Consider the following 27,077-nt stretch of genomic DNA (forward strand, 5'->3'; position numbering starts at 1 on the left):
CACATCATGGTTATCAAACAAAACTTTCTTTCGTAGTTCCCGTGCACTAGGAACACAGATCTTGCCTTTTCGTTTAAGAAACCCATTCTCAATTGAAAAGTTCTTAAATGAACTTGTCTCACCAGAAATAATAGTAGGTAATGAAACAGAAGTATTTGGTCCATCCCTAATCAAAGAGTCTCGTTCTATGGCTTGATAAATTTTTGCCATATAAGAGTCCTCTAACTGTGCTTCCTTTATTTCTTGAAGCAATGAGCTTTCTAAAATTGTAAAGCTCATTTGATACATTATACGAGATAATGCATCAGCAACAACATTATCCTTACCCTTCTTGTATAGAATTTCCATATGAAATTTTGCATCATTTCAGCCCATCGAGCTTGGCGCCCTCAAAGATCTGGTTGACTACAAAAATACTTAAGGGTATGGTGATATGTATAAACTTTAAAATCTGCACCATATAAATAGTGTCACTAAACTTTAAGACAATGAACAATAGCATAAAGCTCTTGTTCATGAACTGGCCAATTCTGTTGGCTTGGGGAAAGCTTCTTGCTTTCAAAAGCTATAGGCCTGCCTTCTTGGCTAAGGACAGCACCTATCGCGATGCTACTTGCATTTGTTTCTAAAACAAATGGTTTCTCAGGATCAACTATCTTGAGAACAGGGGCAGAAGAAACTGCTTGTTTCATAGCCTCAAAACTTTCTTTTTGCATTGATATCCACATATAGGGCACCATATCTTGCAATAAATCTGTCATAGGAGCAGCTATGTACGAGTATGCATATATAAATCTCCTATAGAATCCTGACAATCCCAAAAAGAAACGAAGAGTTGTTTCATTTTGGGGTGTCGGCCAGCTAAGTATCACAACAACCTTCTTGGGGTCCATCTTGATCCCATCGACAGATACAATATGACCTAAATATTCTATCTCTACTAAACATAGAATCGTCTTGCCTGGGTTAGCATAGAGTTTTGCTTCCCGCAAAGTTTCAAAGATTGTTACCAAATGTGACTCATGTTCATGGATACTCTTACTATACACAAGCACATTGTCAATAAAATCTACAACAAACTTGCCCATGCATGGTCTTAATAAATCATTCATTAACATCATAAAAGTAGCAGGAGCATTTGTTAAACCGAAAGACATAATCAAATACTCATATTGACCAAATCTTGTTCTAAAAACAGTTTTAGAAATATCTTCATCTCTTACTGTAATCTGGTGATAACCACTTTTTAAATCAATCTTACTAAAGATAGAAGCACCACCTAGAGCATCCAAGATATCATCAATATGAGGCATAGGATATCTATGCTTGACAGTTATTTTATTTAAAGCCCTGTAGTCTACACACATTCGAAAAGAACCATCTTTCTTTTTTACAAGTAAAACAGGGGCTGCAAAGGGTGAAAAGCTAGGTCTAATCAATCCCTTTCTTAAGTACTCATCCACCACCTTACGAATTTCATTCTTCTCCCGTAGACTCATCGTAAACGGGGGTCTAGCAATTGGATTAGCTCCTGGGACGAGCTCAATCCTATGCTCCACGTTCCTACGAGGAGGTAAACCAAGAGGTAGATCAGATTTAAATACATCAGAAAATTGGGATCTTATTTTACTTGATAAGGCCGAAGGGATACTTGTGGAACTTCCACCTTTATCCATGTCATCCTTTGACAGACATTTAGAAATATTTAAAATATAACAAAAGTAAAGGGACTTACAGTCAATCTTGAGCGCCTTGGCCATCGAGAGAATCTTCGCTTCTTGGAGTTCCGGTTCTCCGCGAATCAACCATCGTTGGCCCTCATGCTCAAATTGATAAATATGAGAAGAGGAGTCAATGATAGGTCTCTTCTTTGCGTGCCACTGCTTGCTCAACACCAGGTCGAATCTTGCAAGCCGTGTAATTTCAAAATCCAATTTGTCCTCATAGGACTGGATCTGTACAAGGAGGTCAACAACTCGCTGATCCCATGTCTCTGTGCCCATCCCGTCAGCTAGCTCTACCGAATAACTATATTCCGAAGGGGTAGTCTTGAGCTTCAGCTTTTTGACGAGATTAGAGCTAATAACATTATGTGAAGAGCTCGTATCAAATAAAATATGCATAGGGCATTCTGCCACTATGTCTCTCATTACAATGAGCTCAATGTTAGCAAACTGGTAATCCTTTTGTGCCTCAGGCGATAACACTGCATCTGGCACAGTTGGTACTTTCTTTGTTACTGTGACGGCTAGGATCCGTTCATGATAACCAGAGTCATGTGGAGGTGACTCATCTAGGTCATCTCTCGCCTTATCCACATCCTGCATTGGATTAAGCACCATTTGAGCACTAACTCTTGCCATCTTGGGACAAGCCTTAAATTTATGCTGCCCTAGGCATCCGTAACAGAGTCCTTCTCTCATTGGTTTCTCCCTTTGTTGTGGAGTGAGCATGGATTTATTGTTGGCTCTCTTAGCCATAGCAGATACCTTCCTCTTGGTACCTGTCATAGTCTTGATCATATGTACTTCTCTAGTGTCCTTCGCACGAGGAGCACTAGGTGCAACTGCAGGAGTAAAGACAGGGCGTGCACCTCTAGTCCAAGGAAATCTCTGGGCCTTCGCATCTTCAAGGACTAATGCAAGCTCCACTGCCTCATTCAAGGTTTTAGATCTCTCCTTCTTGCAAGTGGCCTTAAGGTTTCTTTTAAGCCCATGACAAATTTATGCACTTGCAAAAAGTCAGGAATATGTTCAGGGACCTTTAACAAAATCTCTCTATACTTGTGCGCATATTCCTGGACAGAGTAGCTCTTCTGAGCTATGAAGAACCACGCATCTAGAGCCCTGGTCGGCTCATCTGGAGGGACAAAATTATTATAAAACAATGTCTTAAATGCAATCCAAGTAGATTTTTGTGCATGTTCCTGCTCAATTTTCCGCCACCAACGGTGAGCGGCATCCATGAGATTATATGTAGCTTGCTATATCTTTAAAGCATCCTCATGAATATGGCATAACTTAAAATACTGCTCCCATTTAGAGAGCCACTGTTCCACCGTATCTGCAGTCCTTTGTGCCGCCGTGCCATTGAACTTAGGCGGCTTAAGGTCTTTAAGCTGGCACTTAGCTTTTGGCAACGGAGGAACGACTACAGAGGAGTCATGTATAACTTGTGTGTCATGCATACATGCATCAGGTAAACTCTCATCTAAAGGTCTCTTGCCTTTATTCAAAGCATTTCGAGTTAAAATTTGCATTTGTTCAAGCAAAACTTGCATAGTGCCTTCCAAACTAGAAAGATGATTATGCACATCATTAGATGAAGAGGGCAATTCGTCATCATGCATAAGAGGTTCTTCCTCTACATCAATGCCATTCAAAGGCATATCTTCAGTGCTTGACATGATTGATTAATTGTTTTGTTTTTTTTTGGATTGATAATTCAAATCAACAAAAGCAAGGCAAGCGTAAATACAATGTACTTTCAGAAAACTGCTATGTTTCCACACAAGTACTATCCACAAGAAATATACATGTCAAAAGCAAGCCTCTTTGTACATTTTGAACAAAAGTGCAAAGCTGAATAGGTCAGCAAATCCTCTGTGAAACCATGCATAAACATCCAAATACACAGAATCCACACTCTCAAGCATACATAAACGCACTCAAAGTAGTGAATTTTAAGCCCCAAAAGGTAGAGATAAAGCGTATCTGGCACCTCGAAAGCAATTTGAAATGTCCTCGTTAGTCAAAACCAAAAGTCAAATATGCTGAAATTCGATACTCATCGATGCAAGAAAACCACAGGAATTGACGGCACTTGAATTGAAGTCCGTTGGAGCCCAAAAATCCCAAATTCTACCCGCCTCAAGAGGTCACTTTGGTGCGAAATTTCGGAAGTGCTCCCAAGCTCAATTGGCAATGATAATACTTCAGAAGCTTGTCTTCAAATCATTCTCGAAGCTTATGAAATCGGTTTGCAATTTGGATGTCGTACCAAGAAGTTATAGATCTCAAAAAATGTGCTCAAAAAAAGGAGAAAAACATCCCTTTTTTTGTTTTACAAGGGGATGGAGGGCTCACAAGCTTGGTAAAAACAGGATTCTATCCCACATGCAGAGTGCCACAAGGAATTTACCAAGGATAAAAGGTGAAATGGAGATAGTCATTCTCTCAAGTAAAAGAGAGAGAGCTCTCTTGTGTGATGGAGTATGCCTTGGCCTTGTTGGTGTTATTGGCGTGATTTTGGGCTGCTGCTAGGCCTTGTAGTGGGTGCTGCCAGAAAGAGGCGCTACGTTGTCTTCTGTGGTGTGTTGTAGAGATGCCTTCACAGTGCCCACTCCTGTGCGCTCTCGCGACTGCCGCACGATCTTACCTGTGTGGTTGTAACAAAAACCCCCAAATTTTTTTTTGGAAACCCGCGTGCTCTGATACTAAATGTGAGAAAGAGAAGAAGATTTCCTGTGTGTCTTACTCACCTCCCAACCAAATATACCCTCTTCCCACCTTCTGATTAGGTCTCTAGGGCCTGTTTTCATGGTGCACTCGACCGGTGTTCCCAAATAGACAAGTCCTACCCAATTTAGCAAGAAATTTGAGGGTATCCCCCGAGCTTTGGACGTTGGCACTTCTTGCCCTTGTCCGGGACACACTAATTAATGGCCGTCTTGGGCTACTTGCCCGACTAAAGGTTATTATGTCTGACAGTTGCCCCTAGCTCTGCTCTGACAATGGGATGTGGGGTGGAGGGCTTACTCCTAATCATGCGTACTATCATCATGATTAATGGCCTTTCCATGCTATCCCAACCATCATAATAATCCCTCTCTACTCCAGTTTGATCAGTGAGTGGGCTAAGATGCCTATGGTACAAGTTGCAACCCCATACCTCTACTCCATATAGTAATGTAGTGTGACTAGGGTGTCAAACAACCAGAGTTTGGTGCGGGGCTCCTAGAATTGTATGTGAGCACATTGACTCTCGAGTGCCCCTAGTGTTGCGTATCCACGTGGCAGACGTGCCTTTGATGCCTCTCTCAATGAAAAACGTGGGCCAGAGAAGGTGACTCCCGAATAGACATATTCCCTCACATGCTCCAGTATGTCTTCCCCAAATGTGAACTGGTACATAGATCTAGTCACCCATGTTGCTGAAGTATTGAAAACCATGGTTTTGGTCTCTCCAAGGTTCACTGTGAGGTCTTTATCTCTACAGAAGATGTGCAAAGCATCTAGATGGCACTGCAATCCCTCTGGTGAATTTGAAATGAGAACAATATCATGTGCATACAGTAATATCGGTATTAGCACCCCTACCAGGTTGGCTCTAGCTCCTTCTCTGTCTATGTAATCAGACACTTCATCTATGTATAGACCAAACAATGTGGGTGAAAGATGACATCCTTGTTTCACTCCTATGGTACGGTCAATCCTCTCTGATAGCTCCCCAGGTGCTTGTACATGACCTGTCACTGCCTCATATAATGCATAGACACCCCATCGTATACCCTTCGGTACTCCAATGTCCTGCAATCTCTGCATGATGTGTGTACAAGGCATCGTATCAAAAGCTTTGCGAAAGTCTACAAAGTAACAATAGATCCTCTTTTCTCGGGCTTGACCCTCCTCAATAATGGCTCTAAGTGTGAGAATATGGTCTAGCGTGGTATATCCTCGTCTGAAACCTGCCTATCCTTGTGCTTTCTTGCCTTGCATTTCAGCCCACTCACTGAGTTCATGCTCCAATATAGATCCATATATCTTGGCCAAAGTATGACCGATCATGATAGTCCTGTAGTTGCTAGGAATCAGGGGATCACCACTTTTAAATAGCGGAATTATAGTATTGTCTGACCAACTCATAGAGAAACCTTCACATATTGCTCTATTGAACGTACGTGCTAATATGGGTGCTAATATGTCACAAGCATGTGAGAAATGTTCTGCTACTAGTCCATCCTCATCATGTGCCCTCCCATTTTGTAATCTATAAATTGCATCCCTAACCATTTTCCATGTGAAGAAAGACCACTATGTTGGCCTACAAGCTTGTGGGGGCTGCATAGGTGGCTGTCCTGGTAGGTCATACAACTGTCTTCCATAGTCAAGCCAAGCATCTGGTGATGTAATCTGTATGGGGGGCTATCTTTCATGAAACATCTTTCATGCGCTCTTGCTATCCCGCTCAAAATAGCTGATATATCTTTGCTTCTGCTTTCGCTAAGTAGTCTCGTTTCTTCCTCCGCACAAGGCGTTTGAAGAACGCCTTTGCTTGGCGATGTGTTTGAGTGCCTAGCTCCACTTCTCTCTGTAAGCGAGCTTGGGTGACTCTACACTCATCATCATACCAACTATTTTGGGGAGCAAGTGCGAGCTATTTTTGTGGGGGGAGAGAGAGAGAGAGAGAGAGAGAGAGAGAGAGAGAGAGAGAGAGAGAGAGAGAGAGAGAGAGAGAGAGAGAGAGAGAGAGAGAGCCTCTGCAGCTTGAGCTGCTTGCACAACCCATTGCACCTTTCAAGCGATTTCTGGACCGACTCCCTTTGCGCTTCAACTCATCTTACCTGAAGCATGCACTCTTTCAGGGCTATATGCAGCAATTGATTGACAGATTCGTCTTGGACTTCTCTTTGCAGGGCACTGCGTCTTTTGAAAGATTTCTCTCTAATGTGCAGCGGGTTGCTCGGCAGTATGGGATTTATCATGCCTCTCTTTGTCGGCAGCGTCGCAAGGCAGCAGAGGATCTGCTGGCTTTGGTTCGTTCTCTGCTGGTGGACACTCCGGATGATGCATTCCTGCTCGCACTGGACATGCGGGTGGCTGATCTTATTAAAGCATTCCAGTTGAAATCATATCAGCAGGCCAAACTGCAACATCTGACGGAAACTTTGCAAGATAGTGCATGTCAGATCCATAAGTTCTTTCGAGCTCTCCATGCCTCTCCTGCTCGAGAAAATATGACCAGACTCGAGGATGCAGAAGGCCACCTTATCCTGGATCCGCAGACTATTGTGCATATGTGCAGGAATTATTTCCGTGACCTTCTCGGTTCCACTTCTCCACCTTCGGCCCAAATTACTCAGGCGCGTTCGGCTTTTTATGACCTGGTCCGAAATTAGCTTCCGCAGGACATGCAAGCTACTATGGAGTCCGATATTTGTGAGGCGGAGGTTATGGACGTCTTGTTACACTTGCCTAAGGATAAAAGCCCGGGTTGGGATGGCCTCACTAATGAGTTCTTTGAAGCTTTTGCTACCCAACTGGTGAAACCTTTGCAGGCTTTGTTTCAGCAGGTGTGGGAAACGGGGATCATGCCTTCCTCATGGAAAGAAGGCCTTATTAAACTGTTTCCAAAAGCTCCTTCGCCATCTAAGTTGACACAGTGGCGCCCAATTTCTTTGATGGGTCCAATGTACAAAATCTTCTCCAAAGTAATGGCGAATCAGCTCCATAAGCATCTCCTGGCCATTGTGCACCCTCTCCAGTATGGTTTCATCAAGGGCCGAAATATCCTACACAATGTCTTGAATGCTCAACTGGCAATTGATTATGCCAGGCATTCCAATCAGGAGGTCGTACTGATTCAACTGGACCTGGAAAAGGCTTTTGACTATCTGGACTGGTCTTTCGTTGCTGAACTTATGTCTGCTATGGGCTTTGGTCCGCGGATGTCTCGTCTAATATACACCATTAGCGCTGCAGCATCTTCGCGGGTCATGCTGAACGGAGGTGTTACTGAGCCATTTGTCCTTGCCCGCTCTGTCAGACAAGGGTGCCCTTTGAGCCCTCTATTTTTTGCCCTTGCAACACATCCAGTTCTTTCGATGTTATCTCATATGGCAGCCTCTTCTCAGTTGGCAGGACTGTCGCTTCCTACAGGACAGCACTTCATTAGCCAATCCCTGGCAGATGATACTTTTATGATTTTGCGTGCGGACAGGGATAACCTTCGAAGAGCATTGGATGTTTGGAGCCTCTTTGGTCAGGCGTCCGGCCTTCGTATCAATGCCCTCAAATCAGCCATTCTCAGCTGCACGGAGTCGGATTTGCAGTCCTTGGACTGGCAGGGTCTGGTTGTTCCTCGTGGCTCCATTGTCAGGCACCTTGGGTACCCTTTGGGTGTTGATGTTCCCCCAAAGCAGCTTCTGCAGTGGATTTCTCAGAAAATGGTGGCTAAGTTTATGTATTGGAAATCTCAAGCATGGCCTTTCCATGTTCGCCTCAAAGTGGCCCAGACTATTATGTTGCAAATGCTCACATATTTCTTGCCATTGTTGCCCTGGACTACTACGACTCTCAATGCTCTTACTCAGTCTATTCGTTTCATGCTATGGAAGAAAGACTCATTGCATGCAGGTATTTCCTGGATCTCTTGGTCGCATGCGTGTACCCCCGAACGCATGGGTGGCGGAGCTATTTTAGATGCCCAAACTCACATGCAGGCACTCCGTTGGTCGCTTTTCCGCGCCATGTGCTCGGATCATCATCCATGGGTTGATATAGCCCGTTATTTCCTTGAGGGCCATGGGCTTCTACATGGCAATACCCAAATCCGGAGTTCTTGGTGGCATGTTCTTAATGCTGATTCGCGGTTCTCCAGTTCTTCTTCGTCGCTGCTTACTCATTTGGTGTGTTCCTGGAAACAGGTCCTCCAGAAGGCTCAGTGGCATCCAGCGGAGGATCGCTTAGCTACTAACTCTTTTCAATTGGAGTTGTTGGCAGTCTCGCGTTTACTTGCATGGGAAGGTAAACAGGACCTCAGACCCTGATTCAACCGGATGGCCCGTTTGGGTTTATCTTCAGTTGCGGATGCCACCCTTGCCAGTCGCAATGTGCTTATATCTTTTCGTACAGCTAGGAGGCTTTTCAGGATCCCTCGTGGATACCGGCCTTTATGGGAACAGCTTTTGAGGGTGCTCCAGAGCAGACAACCCTTTCCTGCCCTTGCTTCGGATCATCCCTGGTAGGATTGGGACCTACAAGGCCGGCTGACTTTAAGCAAAGCTTCTGCTAACCAAGTGTATCATATTCTGATTAAAGATCGTCAATGGCTTGCCACCAAATCGAATGCTTTATGGGGATTACGTAAATCCCGGTCATGGTGGAGGGAAACTGTGATGGTGGGCTGGTTGAACAACACACCCTTCAAATGTAAAGTCTTTCTTTGGAGAATGATGATTGGTGGTCTTCCGCTTGCTTCGGCTCTTTCCAAGCGACGAATCTCCAATGGCCACTGTTTCTTTTGCACCACTGCTGTGGAATCCGCCCGCCACCGATTTATTTCTTGCCCCATCGCAAAGAAAGTCTGGTTATTTTTGTCGGCTGTTTGGCAAGGAGTGGTTGGTTTCACCCTGCGTCCCTTTGATTGGGTTTTCGGGCAGTCCAAATACCCCGCTCCTGCACAGCCACATATGAAGCTCGTGTTTCATTTTCTTCGATATTGGGGCTGCTGGCATAACTGGACCATTCGGAATGCTTTTCTTTTTGACTCCGCCTATAATATTCAGCGGCATGTTGCGAGGCTTAAGGGCCTCTTGTATTGGCAGTTGGATCTTCTCCGGCATTCTGATTTGCTCTCTAGGGAGGACTTACGTCCCTGTCATATGGCAATTTCCTCTGCATCTTTGCCATGACGTTGTAACTTGTAGTACTTAGAACCTCTTCACATGATGACTTAGATTGTCGTCATGTATCTTGTAATCAAGTAATCTTGTACTTTTTTCGTAATTAATACAATTACCTTTTACGAAAAAAAAAAAAGAGAGAGAGGAGCAAGTGCGAGCATTCAACTTATACCAATGGGCTTGCACCTTAGTTAATTGCATTTTCTCCTGTTAGAAAGTATGGAAGAATCCTTGCGCAATTAGTGGCCTCCATTCCAAGCTCCACCAAATCATAAGACTCCAATATGGCCACCATCATCACCCTCCAAATGTGGTAGTTATCACCTTCAAGCTTTTGATTGTGTGGAAGAGTTGGTAGCACTAGGACCTTGTAGTCTTTATAACTTGAAACTCCATATTATCTTTGAAAGACAATGTTACCTGAAATGCTCTGTGGGTAGCCCCCTTTGACTCTGAAAATGCAGTTGGCTAGGATTTCTTCCACTTGTTTTGAACACGCCTCAACTGTTGGAGACAATTAAAAACTCAAATCTGTTGCAAAAGGCTGAAAATGCAGCCTTTCTCCTGCTTTGACAAGTACTCTTGCACAGAAACAACAAATAAATCTCCTTTCCCATGCATCTTTGCTTGCTCCAGTCTTGTGATGTATATATAGCCGAAGATCTCTCTCACTCTGCACAAGATGAAGTGAAAATGACCAAGGGATGTGAAGGTATTCTAGGGTTTGCATTGAGAAAACATACTACATAGAAAGTATGACCATGATTGAAACACAAAGACTTAGATAGTCACGTGCAAGACTCAAACGTAAAACGCAAAATGCAAAACTAAACTCAAAACGCAAAAGGCAAAAACACAAAAATAAATAGAGGAGAAGGAGAACTCTGAAGTGAATGAACCAATGTTCTAAATGAAGGGAAAAATGTTCGTCTATCAAAGATGGATTTGGAGTGTAGTAACCACCAATTGGAGAAGAGGTCGATGAAGAAAAGTGTTGAAAAGACAAAAATGATCTAATGTAGATTATGGAACTTGACCATCGAGTAGTAGCATAGTTGTCAGGTACGAAAGGTACAATACGGTATAGTACGATAAAATACGGTACTAAATGGTACCTTATGATTTTATAAGGTATGGTACGGTATTAGTACGAAAAAAAATTAAGATGATTTTTCAAATAACAAAAACCACAAATCATTAAATGATAGATCATAGAATACATGTTTAAAGTGGAAATAGCCATTTCATTACAGAATAAGATGAATACATGGAGTGACCATTGCGGTTGCATGGGTTGCGCAAAACATGTGATACAACTACGGTCTAGTATATCTGATACAAAAAAAAAGAGAGACTTATGTCATATGAATCGATGATGAGGCATTGCTATCATCATCAGAACCATCTGAGTGCTCATCAAGAGAGTCTGAAGATGACTCCTTGGCATCCGATGATGAGACACTCATACTCATCCTCACTGATGAGGTTACCATCATCATCAAATGATGGCTCTCTAGGTGGTGGTTGTGTAGGCAAGGGGGGGATGTCTCTACACAATGCAGGGATGCATGTAAGATTGATCATTGTAAATGCTAGTCTAAATTGTAAAGTATAAACTTCAAAGTTCAAAGTTTAAAAGTTAAAACAACAAATTTTAAAATTTGAATGTTATGGTTAAGTGTTTAAACTTTGCCTGCTTCGGACTACCCATGCTCATCATAGCCCTCATCATACGTAAGTTAGTGCGGCAATAGACTAGCTGCTCTAACTGGCGTGTGCTAAGCCGATTGCGAATCTTTGTGTGAATGAGAGAATAGGCACTCCAGTTTCTCTCACATACACCCGAAGAGCTATCCTGGGCAAGGACCCTCATGGCTAAGGGCTGAAGGATCTCCAGTGCGTATCCAAAGTTTTGCCACCAAAATAAAGGCTTCACAAGTGACTCTCTCCTCCAACAAGTGGGAGAAGCAAAAGACACATGCCCTCTCTGATTTGCGTAGCATCCTAGCTTCTCCAACACTGCATTGTGGTCATCCATAGGGACCATACGAGTCAAATAAGCAAGCTAGTCTGTACCAATGTAGAGAAACCATAGATGGGCTTATGCATCCACGGCCATCTCCTCTCTGCTGTCTCTAAAACATGTGCAGGTTGTGTCTTTGTGATCACTGTACAAGCACGTGCCTCCACCAATGCCGCTCTAAAGAAGTGAACGAGAAGGCTCATGGTGGATCCCTTGCAATCACTCATACGTAACGCCCTATAAAAGGGAGTCATGACAATGACAACGGCACAGACTTTTTGCCAAAACTGCTCATTAAGGCACAAGCGCTGCATGGCTTTGGCCTCCTCTGTCTCATGCTCATCCCACTCATTCCATAGAGTGGACACCACTGTCTGGGCGGACCGCACCTCATAAAGGCACTCCAGCAATAACCACATGTAAGCAAAGTGAGTTGAAGAAGGCTTTTTCAACTCCAGTGTGCTATGCTCACGATACATTGCAAGTACCTTTACCTTTACCGTGAAGAATGTGACAATTGATGTAGCTTTGCGGACCACCTCTTCACCCACTTGAGCTTCCCAATGTCCTCCATGAGCAAGTCCAAACAATGACTTGCACATGGAGTCCACACAATCGTAGGGAACTCGGACTCAAGCAAATGGCCCATGCGCCGACAATTCGATGCATTGTCGGTAACAACTTGCACCACATTTGAGGGGCCCACCTACAACCACAATTTACAAATTACAAGTAAGTATATTTATTACTAACAATACTTGGAAATTAGAGGTTAGAGAGAGAAAGAGTCTAGAGAGAGTTGAAACTTGAGCCTTTCAAGTTTCAAGTTTCAACTTTAGACTTTCAAGATTCAAGAATGAAGAGAGGTGGGGCTTGGGGGTTGGGGGCCTTGCAGCTCGGGGGAAAGAGAGAATCGAGATAGATCATAGATACTAGAGAGAAATTAATTATTAGAATAGGGAGATAGATAGTTATGCATAAATCAAATTTCAATCATGAATCATGATATTATCATAACGAAAGAAAGTGAAACAAATTTAAAAGGCAAATTGCAATGTATACCTCAATGATAGCTTGTCGAATGTGGCGGTAGATGAATGTGCCCGTCGGATTTCTCCCCCTCTTGCCGGTATCGACGGCCCGCAAAAAGTAAGTGCCGAGTGGACATGAGACGAGTATGTTGATGATGCCACATTTCTTACGATCACTCCATCCGTCAGTGAGAATGGAGCAACCATATTTTATCCATGCGGCCCGAATAGGATCAAGGGCTCTATCAATCCTCCTCTTCATCAATCTTTTTCGTTCTCATGTCATTGTATGTAACACCGGTCCAACCATCCTTCACATGGATCTACATTGGCAATGGCTTTTAACATCTTCTTCCATTGCTCTTACTTTAGGACATTGAATGCAAGATTGCACTCAATCACCATACGTGCAATTTCAATGTCCGTAAGCCGTTATCTTTCTCTAAGAAAGGCGACCGATCCATGCACATGACCGGGAGCTTGAGAGAGAGAGGATTGTCTCTCTGGCACTACATGAGCCTCTACTCTTTGTCTTTTACCGGAGCCAGATGCGGATGTGGAGCCCCCACCACCAATGGTAGGTGCCTCTTCCGCATCGGTTGAAGATACGCCCACATTGGATGCTTCCTCGTTAGTAGGCATAGGAGTTGGTGCCGATAAGCCACTTCCTCCTCCTGTTGTGGATCCCCCTCTCATCTTAGTGAGAATCTCCTCCGCAATGTTTTGAGGGATCTCCTTGCATGGAGCAACTTGCCCCCCCGTTTTGGAAAGATGTTGGAAAAGTCGAGTTGCGCCACTTGTATAGCGCTTTCCGCAATACTTGCATGTCCAATGGTGGAAGTTGGACTTCTTTGCGTCCCTCTCCACATGGATCGCATGCAAATTGAAGGCCTCGTGATTCTCATGAGTCATGGTGCCGATGAGGGATAAAAAGGCCCGAGAGAGAGAGAGAGAGAGAGAGAGAGAGAGAGTAGTTTATTATCGTCCATGAAAGGCCAAATTATGACCCATGGGACCTTTCTAGATATACAATGATTCTCCTCTCCCATGGTAGGAAAGGGTAGCTATAGTGAAAGAACAATCTATGCAGCGTGGTTCTCTTGAAAGTGTAACATGCGGGTGATGAGAGCCCCTAACTTCGATATAGGAGTAGTGGTCAAAAACTGGTGAAGTGGCCCCTGTAACGGGATATCAAAGTCAGCCCGTATGTGTGTATATGTTGGGCATGTCATAATCATGTGCTCCTCTGATTCTACACTCTGTAGTCCACACAGCTTGCATAACCTCGTCTCTCTTGCTTGTTCACTCCATGCACCTGTCTTGATTAATAAAGTGTGTGATACTCTGTCTAAATACTCCGTCTAAATACCACTAAATGTGATACTCCGTCATGCAATACTCCATCTAAATACCACTGAGAGCAGGTTGGCTATGTATGGCTGCATGTGTGCCTCTGCGTACATGTAGGATTCCCAACATGAAGGATAGATACGCATACTGTAATAAGCAAGTTTGCCATTTGCTCGCTTGCTTTGATGGTTTGTTTGATACATTCATAAGAGGTCTAATTGAAATGTGTCCATGCATATATATTCGGATGCCATATCTAGATATCTATCCACTTCCCACCCTTTAAACCATTTTTGCATATTCAACACCCATCCTGTTGAAAGTACTTTACTTTTCCACGTTTTCTGTAGGTGTGTGCTAGCATTCCAGACCCGTTTGGGGAGTCTACTGTCATCCATTTGACGCACTTGGGTGGCATATCTTAGTACTCGGATCATAGCATGTACCTCAATTGGCCGACGGCCAGTTTCCAAAAGCATAAATACATATGGTGTGGTGCTTTTGATGCCCAAATGTCTACGAATAAAAGCTTTTTGCAGCTTCTCAATGTCGTTCCATGCAGATGAGGAGATGCTCCCCCCCACACTTCCACTCTATATAATACCGTGTGTAGAATATATGCATCAAAAACCATACAACGTATTTTCCAACATTTAGTATCTGTATGGTTGCAGTCGTTTTCAAAGTGATAATACTTGCTTTTCCTTGTCGCTAATCGCCGCTCCACACATGTATGCTATCTGTGTTCTGCAGGTATCTCAATCCCCAAGTATTTGAGAGTAGATACTACCTCTATAGACTGTCTCGCATAATGTACTTTTGGTAGGGCCTTTGATTGCTTGGTGTGCTTAGCCATTAGCTTTGTTTTTGATACATTCACCGTCAAACCACTATCTCGACAAAACTGTTCTAGAATCCCCATGAATTATTGCATACGTTTCCCAGTATATGTAAAGAAGACCACTTCATTTGCATAAAGCAGGAGCAAGATAGCAAACATATCAACATGCGGGCTTTTGGCTTCCTCTTCATTCATAGTTGTGAGAAGTATTTCCTCTAGCTTATCAATGCGTAAGACAAATAATGTAGGGGAGAGCGGGCAACCTTGTTTGACTCCCATATTACTCTCAAATACTTGTGACAGCCCGTTGCGACCTCTGAGGACACCAGTCGTTGATATATCCTGTAAATTCCCATGCATAGATAATTTGGGACCCTTGATTTTTGCATTCATTGCCATAAGCCAACCCTTGGTATGGTGTCAAAAGCCTTCTTAAATCCACAAAACAGCAATAGAAGCTTGCTCCCTCAAGCCGACTCTCATCCATAAGCACACGCAAAGTAACCAAATGGTCTATGGTGTTATGACCAGGGCAAAAACCTGCTTATCCATAAGCTCGTTTGTTATTACTTTCTGCCCATTTACTCAATTGCATTTCTAGGATAGTGTTGAATAGCTTTGCCATGGATGAAGTGACCATAATCGTGTGGTAGCTTGCGAGTAAATTGCAATCTCCTCCCTTATGCAACGGTTGCATCCAATTCTCCTGCCATTCTTGGGGAAACCATATGCAAAAGCATGATGTATCACATGCAACATAAACAGTCTCGTCTCCTTTGTTGTCCATTTCAACATCTCCGCATTCAATTGCAAAGTATCACATGCTTTTCCATTAGCCATCTTGTTGAGGGCTGCCTCCAATGTTTCTAAAGTGAACAGAGCACTAAATGGCTGCGTATGTACATCACATTTGATGGGTTGTACCCCTTTATGCATGTAAAGTTCTGAAACATACGATAGCATGTCAGCATCTGTAAAATCTCCCATAACATTTGATCGTTTGGTTTGTAATTTTCTCCATGCTTGCCTTGGACATTTCTCAAACTCCCTAGCATCTTCAAGTTCTTTGGCCACTACATATCGTTGTTGCTTTTTACGCGCGAAAGCGTTATATTGTTTTTCCGCCTCACTTTGTTCTTGTCCCTTAGGGAGGATTTTCAGCTTTCTATGTGCAGCCTTACATTCATCATCAAACCATTTCTTGCATGGCAATCCTTTGACATTTTTGTGACTGCTCTTTGGTTTCCCAAAAACCTCTATAGCCGTATTTAACATTACATCTCTCAGATCAGCCCATGTGCTCCTAGTAAGATTGCTCATAAGACTTTCCAGGTGACCAGCATATGCTTGTTTCTTGTCTACATCAATATGCAATGCACCAGTACCTACTGTGTCCCTTGCATGTCCTACATGGTGGCAAATATCAAGTGTCAAGCCCAAATCTATATGATCCAATTTTGGATGTTTTCGACCTAACCAGAACTCTCTGATCATGCATAAATCATTCATGTGTACCATTGCACAGTCTTCCACACTTGAACCTCCACTAGCTGAGTAGCACGTGTATCCTTTAGTATCTGGTAAACAATTCATACCATTCAATATCGGCATGTGCAAACCATTAACCATATCCATCAAAGCACATCCATGAGCGTAAATGTATGTATCCTCAGACTGTCTACACCAACGTGCATCTATATCCACAACCTCTTCCTTGTCTAGCTCATCACGCACTATGGGCTGAAATTGCATATGTCCAATACGTGCATTTAAGTCACCTAAGACCATCACATGTCCTTGTTGCATATATGTGCATGCATTCATACTCAAATCTTCAAAAGGTTCTTGCGAATCCCCTTCATGTCATGCACAGAAGGGGGACTCCTTATGTGGAATGTAACATCCCGCAATGTACGTCAGTGTAGTGTGCTTGATCATAATCCATATGTACCACTTATGTCGGTCTACTTTACATATGTCAATCATTCCTTCCAAGTGACATTTGTATATGCATGCAACTCCTCCTTGTCCTCTTTTTCCTACATGTGGTTGATATGCCCTATGAATTATATACCCTGGGATATCTGGAATTCTACATGTCTCCCGCTTCCATGTCTCGACGAAGAACACAATGTCAGCATCACCAACCATAGCATTAATGCTTTCACCTTTATGCCATGGAAACCCTTTGCAATTCCAAAACAACACCTTCACAAGCGCGTAGCTCCCATGGGTCGCGCATCCCTATGCATCTTTTGGAGTGTTATCATTAGATTTCTTTCACTTATTGTATTGCTTCTGACGTTCCTCATGTTGCATGGGGGTGCAATCCTCATTTACATAAAAATTTGTTCCCTTGAGGTATACTCAACTACTGTCTAAAAGTATAGTTCTCTTACGTGCATGCAATAGAGTGCATACAATGGCTCTTGCCTTCCCATCGTCTTTCTTCTTGCCCATTCGTCGAGCACCAAAGACAGATACATCTGCCATGGCAAAATGCTTACCAAAAAACTCTGTGACTTCTGTAGTAAGAGACAGTGCATTCTCATCATTTGTTTCGGGTAATCCCCAAATAACCGAGTTTTGGGCCCGCTATTCTCTTTCTTTATGTTCACGTGCATCCACATCATCTACCATTGCATCACCACCCTTTGCATGAAGTATAGGTATGTCTCCATTTGGGGGAGTATGTGCTACTACTCTGGCCCATGTTTTTAGTGTTTCCATGCATGTGCATGTCGCCATACTCGTTTCCAAGTGTGTGATTCTCTTGGCATGTTGCTCCACAGTCTGTTTCGACTGTGTATTCTTGCTTTCGAACGCTTAACATTGGAGAGCCAAGCGTGTGATTTCTCGATTCTGTGCATTGATTGATGCTTGAAGTGTCGCCAAAAAATTCCATATGCCATCCTGTGAGATTTCTCCAACACATGGCTGCTCCAACATGCTAGTAGGGAGAGGTGAACCTATGGTAAAGAGAGAGAGAGAGAGATGCTTGAGTCTCGACTCTTGAAACTTGAAAGTTGAGTCTTGAAAGTTGAAAGGGAGGGAGACTCGAGAGGCCGGAGGGTCGGGTTGGGGTAAAGTTGAAAGAGCAAGAGTGAGAGAGAGGGGATGGGAGATGAGAATGGCAAATGCTTTGATAGGGTGTAGGATAGAGGGGATGGGAGATGAGATTTGAGAATGGCAAGTGCTTGGATAGGGTGTGGGAAAGAGGGGATGGTGGGAGGTGAGATTCGAGAATGACAAATCACAAGTTCATTCAAGAATCAAGATCCAAGAAAGGAATATGAGAATGGTAAGTGCTTGCTGAATTGGTGTGGAAGCATGGAGGAGAGGAGCACCTTTTGTAGATGAGAGAAGGGTCAAAATTCAAACAGTCAAAGAGGGGTCAACAGTCAAAGAGAGGGTTGCTAGCTAGAAGGAATCCAAAGAGGGCTGGGGAGGGGAGTGCATGGTTGGAAAAGGGGGTGGGATGAGGTATCCAAGGCTTGTGACCCCCCAAAAAGTGCCACTCAGGTAGGCGGAGTAAAAGTAGGGGCGTAGGAAATGCGTGACGTGGGACGCAGGACACCCATGCGAGGTTGCCTAAATAGGCGCAAAATCACGTACGAATTCGTACGGATACGTACCATATGGTATTGCACAAATCGTATGGTACAGACAGATCTATACGTCGTATGGAGGCAACTATGGGTAATAGTGGGAGGCCAAGTGACAATTGTAGACCACATAGCAGAAGTTCGGCATGGCTCTTGTGGGAGAGGAATGAGGGAGGTGTCGATGTGTGTCATCCACCAAAGATGGATCCAGAGTGTAGTAATCACCAATGAGAGAAGAGGCCGATGAAGAAAAGTATTGAAAATACAAAAATGACCTAATGTAGGCTATGGAAGTTGATCACTGGCAATAGTGGGATGCTAGGCAACAACTGTAGGCCACGTAGAAGCAGTTGCCAGAAGCTGGACAGCTAGTGGAAGAGGGTTGATGGCTGAAACCTACAAGACAAGGATTGAGTTGAATGGTGGGCAGCCAGCCTATTTATAGATGTAGGAAGATTCTCCTAAATTAGGGTTTTGCATGTGGGACACAAACTCTCTAGAATCTCTCCCCGTTTAATGGAACTTTTGATAATTTATTGTTTTGGGTCTATTTTAAAGAGCTAATTAGTGGTGATGAATTTTCAGCTCAACACCCTCTCTCAGGCCTAAAATTGGAACCAAGAAGGGATTCAAAGAAAAGCTTAAGTCTAGTTTTATCCTGAGGAGTTCTTAAAGAGCTAATTAGTGGTGATGAATTTTCAGCTCAACGCCCTCTCTTAGGCCTAAAATTGGAACCAAGAAGGGATTTGAAGAAAAGCTTAAGTCTAGTTTTATCCTGAGGAGTCCCATCCCAAAGCAACCAAGGCATCGGGTAAAGGGTGCATGTTGGTTGCCCAATGGTTTATCAAGACCACAAAGGTTATGGTTATCTTACTAAGGGAGTTGTGTAGTCACCCCAAAGAGGACAAGGTATCAGACAAAGGGTACCTCCAATGGCCTACCGAGTCTTGCAAAGGTGGATGGAACCATGTTGAACTTTTTTTTCTTTTGGGAGAATAGATATGGTCTTCGGTCTTTCAAGTAATTGTGCCCCGTGGGGAGAATGAAAGGGATGGTTAGATCTAACACACCAAAAAACAAGCAAGCTAACCCAACCACTCGAGGGTGTTGATATCAAGGAAAAGGGTGATGGAGTAAGGTGGTGAAGAGATACTAGTGGAGATAGATCCGGATCTTCTTAGGTGTGCTTTGCACAACGAGATGCATAGAGTAGTGTGCTATATGATGAGAATGTGCATGCAATAGGCGCCACTTAGATAGTGTTTCTCATGGGGAAATTGTTCACTTGCCCAAGCATCCTTTACAAAGATGATGAAATCCTACAATGCAAAGGAGGGGTACAATAGGGAAGGAAGATTGATGTCGAAGACAAGTGCCAAATCCTATAGAATACCAAGAAGGGCAGGAACCCTCTCTCAACAGTAGATGTCAATGTCGACGGAGGAAGAGAAGCCTGGTGTCAGTCTTCGTATGGTGTCGAGAACCATGATGATGAAGCACCGCAACTCGAAGAGCAAGGCAGAAGCCACCACCATAATAGCATCAAGAGAGATGTTACACGATCCACCTTGAGAGGGTAAAGCCTCCATGCTACTAGAAGAGCAAATCTCATAGGAAGATAAAACCACGAAGGAACAATGTGCATCCCAAGTCTCCACCCCAAGAAGGACCAATGCAAACATGTATGTTAGCCCTACATTGAAATACAAAATCTTGCAAAACATATAAGAATCTACACACAGGTCTGTAGAGATGCTCCAAAAAAGCAAAACAAAATTGAAAGTAAAGCTCAAGGAAAGAACAAGGTAATGAGGATGCATGTGTGAATGAATGCAGTGGAAGATTGAAAAATATAGCTAAGCCTAAAGGAAAACTAGCCTTAAGTTCCTAAGGATGACCTAGGACTCCTAAGAGACTAGCCTAGGGGAAGGTAATGACCAAACCAATTAGAGATGCTATGAGGCATTTATCAAGGGGAAGATCCAGGGTCCACTGCATTGGTGGTGAGCCACTAATGAACATGGATACTAGGGGTTGGAGTGGCACCACCGTTGCCAGAAGGGGTTGAGGTTGGTTTAGGACTAGGGTTGGATTTAGCTTTGGTATGGGTAGAAGACCGCTAGTATGGGTGTGGGTCTAAGACCCTTGGCCTTTGAGCGGCAATTGTTATCTATATGGCCGGATTTTGGCAAAGTGTGCAAAATCTATTCTTTTTAGGCATGAAGTGCCAGGAGGGTTTTTGTGAGGGTAAGAGTGTACCGTTCCCTGTTTCCATAGAAGAAGGAGATTGGCCATCGGTATCAGAACGTGGTATGTGCTTAGGGTTAATTGGGGAACGTGGAATTGGGTGTAAGTGTGGAAATGATTCCTTTTCACTTCTTGCTTCCTTCAAAGGAGAAGGTGACTCATTAGCACAAGGTGGGGATTCATGCATTTGAGCAACCAAGGAGGGTGGTAGTGTGCAAGAGGGGGATTCCCCACACAACAGGACCAGAGAACAAAGAGCAATGCACTTGTGGGTGTGTGTAAGGCATAGTCTTAAATGGTGCCATTCCCGCTAATGATGTCCGAGGGTGTAGAATGGTATACTTCTGAGTGTCTAGTGATAGCCTTAAACCTTTAATGTGCATCAAAGACAATGTTCATTAAGAGTGGATAACTTGTTGTAGGTCTAAAGTAAGGATCTAGATTGAAAAAAGAGGAATCTAAATGTGAAGTGAATGTGGGAGGGAGGGGCAAGAAATGTAAAGGCGAATGGAAAGCACCAAACTCATACTCAAATGAAACAGAGTATGAAGGATTACATTGTGGAGTATCTCTGAGCATAGAGTTTTCTTCAAGACCATACCGGTACCAATCTAGGTCTCCATAGTGACTTACAGTTGGTTTCTACATAACAGAAGGAGCAATATAGACAAAATCAGTTTCACACAAAGATGGATTGTACGAACTTACCACTAGACTTGATTGTGAAGAATTTGAACTTTCGAATGTGTCTTGAGTGGATAATCTTTCCTCAACCGAGAGGTGATTAGTCTCGTCAATGGAGTGCTCCAATTGAGATGCACCTTGTGAAGGAGTATAAGATGAAGAAGAGTTGGGCCTTTGTGAGTGATCCCTACAAGAAAGGTTAGTAGGAGTGTTGTCCTCCAAATCAAGACCATAATGCCTACTTAGGGTCTCCATTAAAGGAGTAGGTGAAGAAAGCATCATAGGATTTGAAGATGGAGCCATTTGAGCCATCATGAATCAGATACGAATCGTTTGTGTATGTTGCACAAAACCAAGTACTCCATGATAGCCATAGAATATTCTTTACAAGAGCACGGTCTCTAATACCATGTGAAGATATCCTAGGGTTTGCACTGAGGAAACACAGAAAGTATGACTGTGATTGAAACACAAACTCAGTGACGTGTAAACACTCATATCCTAAACGCAACATGCAAGACGTAAATACACAAACACAAATAGAAGAAAGAAAACTCTGAAGTGAATGAATGTTGTAAATGAAGGAGAGAATGTACAACATCCTCGAGGGCAAAGCCATTCAACAGCCGGTGGCTCTTGTGGGAGAGGATTGAAGGAGGTGTTGATGTATGTGTTGTCCATTGAAGATGGATTTCGAGTGCACTAACCACCAATTGGAGTAGAGGTTGATGAAGAAAAGTGCCGAAAACACAAAAACGACCTGATGTAGATTATGGAAGCTAATCACTACTAGTATTGGGAGGTTGAGTGACAACTGTAGATCACGTAGTAGCAGTCATTGGGGGCTAGATAGCTAGTGAAAGAGGGCTGATGACTGAAACCTGCAAGACAAGGATTGAGTTGAATGGTGGGCAGCTTGTCTATTTATAGATGCAAAAGGATCCCTCCCAAATTAGGGTTTGCATGTGGGACATAGAAACTCTCTAGAACTGCTCCCCAATTAATGAAACTTTTGGTAATTTACTGTGGGCTCTTTTAAAGAGCTAATCAGTGGCCTGTGGGTGATGGATTTTTAGCTCAACAAGGGGCAGGCTGCTATAAATAGCAGAAAAGAAATAATAAAATAATGCAGATCGGCTAGTCAAAAACCGACCGACTGCAGCAATAAATGATTTGACTGGTGCATAACTGGCCGAATGCACACAGGCTACCACAAAGCACCTACCTGACCTGCCCAACTGCTGCGACTGCTGCCCATGATCATTTGAGACAAGCTTGACTTGTCACTTCTTAAAACTGGCTGTGTTGCCCTGGGGACTATATACCTGCCTGTGTGACCTGCTCTTGTACATGGCAATGAGGCCTAAACTGCTGTTTCCGAGTCCGGTGCCTATCTTGGAGGTGACTGAATCTCTAACAGCACTCTCCATCAGCCTGATCTAGTGCCCTCACTAACACTTCGGGCTGCGTGCAAGGATTGATCCATCCACATTGTATTCAGCATTCCATTTTCAAATCAGTGCAGTTTTTTGCTTCTATTTTCTGTGTTCATATCAGTCTCTCTGTTCCCTTCTTTGTCTCATTTGTGTCCTCTTCCATTGGGTTCTCTCACAAAGACTGCATTTCATATTCCATTTGAGCTGTTTGAGTTTGTGGTGCTTCCTTTTGGGCCATCCAATGCATTTGCTTACTTTTCTAGGCTCATGGCTTGGGTGTTGCAGCCTCTTCTTGGGAAGTGTGTTGCAAATCCTTGTGTTAATCTAGCATATGCCACTTCATGAAAAGTTGTGGGCCTTTAGATGTAATACCAAGATATACATAAGACTCCACGATATTTATGGTCTCTCCACCAAAGGAAAAATGATTCTCTGATTTTGTCACCCAGGCCTGTGTTGTATTGAACACCATCACCTTGGTTTGCCCTAGATTTACTAAGAGATCTGTATCATCACAAAAAGCCTGCAGTGCATCAAGGTGCTTTTGTAGACTCTCTGGTGAGTCTGAGATAAGGACTATGCCATGATTCATCTGCATACAGCAAGATGAGAATCAAGACACCAGCCTGCGCCTGCTCCTCCAATCCTGTCTATGTGATCTGCTGCCTCATCTATGGAGTCCAAATAGTGGAGGTGAAAGTGGGCAACGTTGTTCAACTCCAATGGTGTTGGTTACTCTCGCTGACAGCTCTTTTGGTGCATGTGCATTACCTGTTAACGGTCTCATATAAAGCATATACCCCCTGCGACAGCGTATAGCAAGTCTGTGTGTGTGTGCGCGCGCGCGCGCACACACACACACACACACACACACACACACACACACACACACAGATATATATAAAGAGAGAGAGAGAGTTTAAAGCAATTCATAGTGTTTTGATGGCAAAGATAATTCTGACAAACATGATACATGATATCTTGCAGGTGAAGGGCATACAAATGATCCTACCTTGTCTTTGAGCGATAGAATAGCTTCAAAGAACACCCGCAGAGAAGCATATGAACGATTACTGGCGAAGCGCAAGTTGGAATCTGAAAGTGCAGGAAAACATTTCACAAAAAATGAAGGATCATCCATGCAGCCAATTACCATAAGTGCAGAGAGTGAAGGAGAAGATGAGATTGCAGATGCTCCATATAGTGTGTCTAAAGAGGAGGACACACCCGTAAAAAGAAAGGTCAAAAGACGCATTTCATCTGTTTTGAGCTCAAAATTAGCTTGGGGAGTGGCATTACGCAAGCAGCCTTGTGAATTGAAAACTGCAAAGAATGATCCATTGCCTAATCACAATATGGTTTCAAAGAAGAAATTCAGCAAGAGATCAAAAGCATACGCTTCCATGAAGAGGGATGATAAGGACTTGCAGTTTGAGAATCAGGGTAATTTTACAAACTCTGAGGAATTGAAGAAATGTTCTCATGGACAAGAGCTTCCCAATGACTTCAAAATGAAGTTGTCCAAGGAGATTGAGAAACAAATTTTTGAGGGATTGGATGAGATTTCGAAGGCTGCCTTGCAGAATATACAAGTAGTGGAAATTGAAGGAATTTATCCCTCAAAGAGTAATAGGAATGATGAAAATGTATCACCAAAGCAATATGAGGCCAAAGTAAAGTTAATGGCAGTGCTTCACATACCTGTAACTATTCAACCATTGACTGATATCAATAAGCCAGAAACTAAAGAAGAAGGCAATGATGATGAGAACCTTCTTGAAGTTCCAAACATGATGTTTTATGACTTTGACAAGGATAGGTGTGAGGAAAGCTTTGCTGCAGGGCAAGTTTGGGCCCTTTATGATAGGGTAAATTCTATGCCTACACGGTATGTGCAGATCAACAAAGTGATTAGCACCAGCCCTTTCAACGTTGAAGTTCAACGGCTAGAACCAGATTGTTCATCTGTAGAGGCATGTGAATGGGTGAAAGCAGGAAATCCTTTAGCTTGCGGGGCATACAGGAAATCCAAGGACCTGCAGTACATTGGGCATGTTGATGTATTTTCACATGTCATGAAGTGGGAGGAAAGACATGGAGTTATTGATGTTTATCCCCTTGTAGGAGACATATGGGCAATGTTTAAAGATTGGAAAGAGCTTGATGGTAGTAAAAGAATCAAATCTGGCTACAAGATTGTTCGAGTTGTAGCTGTCAATGAAGAGGAGACCATTCTAAGTGTAGTTCCACTAGAAAATGATGAGAACTATCCAACCCTTTTTTTGGAGCAGAGAATGCAAAGACCCTTGAAAATATGCAAGCATGAAACAACAAGGTTTTCACATCGGATTTTGTCATACAGCGTAACAGATAGTGAACTGCATGAGAGTTTGGAAAGTGTGCTAGAGCTTGATCCAGCATCGATCCCTCCAAATTTGTGCAAGGATTGAGATTAAGGTAAATTTTCCAAGAAGGCTTGTTAGGTCGTTCATTTGATGGACATGAGATTCTAGAGAATGCCTAGATTTGAAATTTGTGGTTCTTTTGGTTCACGTCAGAGGAAAAGTTTCTGGAGTCATCTTCTCTTTAAGGAGGAAGTGGCTGTCTGATGCTGTACAAGGGACAAAAGAAGGTTGGCCTCCCATGTGAGAGTGTCAAAATACCTCCTTGGGCTTTGTCTCAGGGTAAAGTGGTTACCATTGATTATTAGGTTCTGAAAGAGTAAAAAATCCATGCTTCAGGCTACATTCTGTATATTACTTCTTCAGGCTGACTATGTCTTTGGTAAGTCAGGGCCTATTTCTTTCTTTATTAAGAATGCATCTTGTGTAAATCTTCTATAAACTATTATCCCAAAGTGAGCTGTTCAGGATACAGAACAGAGATGGCCCAGTGAACATCTTGCTTCCTGGCCTATTTAAAAGAGATGGGCCATTTTTTGGTTACTATTGATCTGTATGAGAAAACAAGACCTGAAGATCCTGATTTACTTTCGCTGTAAATTCTTCATGAATGATGTTGTATATTCTTTGAAATGCCAGGAAACAAATTTGTATAAAACTGATTGATGAATAATTTCCTAAAACCCCCTTCCCCCAAAAATTCCCACTTTGTGATGGGATGGTTTACTTGGACCTGCCATTCAATGTAGCTGAATTAACCACATTGTAAGAATTCATGTTAGAATATAGCTTAATATGACATCTTGCTGTAATTGAGGGTTGTTTTAAACCAATCTTGATCTTACTTCAGACTGATCCTAATTTCACAGATGGCAGATCGTTTAACCATTAACAAACTGGCATATTTCATGTGAAGGTGATGTTCTAACCAATTAAGAATTGTTAAAATATACTTGTTAGAACCTTGTGCTTTAAGATTTTTTGGGGTCTGCAAAGGTTCTTTTTTTTCCCAAAAAGAAGGTTGATCTAACTTCAGAATGCTTAATGAACTGACATATGGCACATAAAGGGTTTTTTTCTAACCAATTGAGAAATAGATTCTCACTATTGAACTGGGAAAAGTTTTTAAAGGTCTTTATTGTAATGACAGAGAGTTTCTTTATTGTAACTGCATAGAATCTTTGGGCCATCTCAGATCTGATAGTGATATGCTACTCCAGTGAAAAGCGGGGCTGCTACAAAAAATACTTAACAGATTCTAGTTGCTGCACCTGATGCCAACACAAGTGCCTGCCACCAAAGATCAGCAGCAGAAGATGTTTCAAATTTCTGCAAATGTTAGGTAATTGCGTGTTGCCGAATGTGGTCTAGAAAAGGTGATTGGGATATTTTCTTCATAAGACTGGAAATCATGATCTTTAGCAAGCTTTGAGGGAACTATGTGTAGTTGTCATTACACCATTTGATCATCAATGCCTCTCAGCTGTTTAATTGTGCTGGGCTAGAAAGGCAATGATAGGGGGAAGCTAGAATTCCTTGAGGGCCATGCATTTTAACATATACATGTACAATCGGCAATTATTTTGTATGGTTTGGTAAGGCTTTAAATTATCTCAACTGTGACTGTTTGACTTTGTTGTATGTACATGCGATTGAAATGCAGCATTGTACTTGAGGTGAGGCATGGATCTCTTGTTCTTATGCGTTGGTGCACAATATGTTGGATATACAATGACTTGTTAGATGATGAGTACCTGAGCAATTGGTATTGCACTTTACATGTATGAAGCCAATGATAGAAACACAATTGGTTTCTCCAATAAACCATTCAAGTTA

The 27,077-nt window shown here is 42.9% G+C and overlaps 1 protein-coding gene and 1 pseudogene across 11 annotated transcripts in view; one reads left to right on the plus strand and one right to left on the minus strand.

Moving 5' to 3' along the window:
* The window catches only part of LOC148037360 (uncharacterized), a 94,025-nt gene extending 67,951 nt beyond the window's left edge, over positions 1 to 26,074 (plus strand). For all 11 annotated transcript variants that reach the window (XM_087676267.1, XM_087676266.1, XM_087676268.1 and 8 more), the window contains 2 exons: positions 23,827 to 25,296; positions 25,398 to 26,074. In XM_087676267.1, the coding sequence (XP_087532393.1) occupies positions 23,827 to 25,289 (1,463 nt within the window). In that variant the 3' untranslated portion in view covers positions 25,290 to 25,296; positions 25,398 to 26,074. The remainder of the gene's footprint in view (positions 1 to 23,826; positions 25,297 to 25,397) is intronic.
* LOC148037361 (uncharacterized) lies at positions 12,657 to 13,588 on the minus strand (annotated as a pseudogene).
* Positions 26,075 to 27,077: the final 1,003 nt, after the last annotated feature.

This window comes from Lygodium microphyllum, chromosome 4, assembly GCF_053477565.2.
Source record: "Lygodium microphyllum isolate KBCC chromosome 4, Lygodium_microphyllum_v1.1.10, whole genome shotgun sequence".
In the NCBI taxonomy this organism is placed as follows: domain Eukaryota; kingdom Viridiplantae; phylum Streptophyta; class Polypodiopsida; order Schizaeales; family Lygodiaceae; genus Lygodium; species Lygodium microphyllum.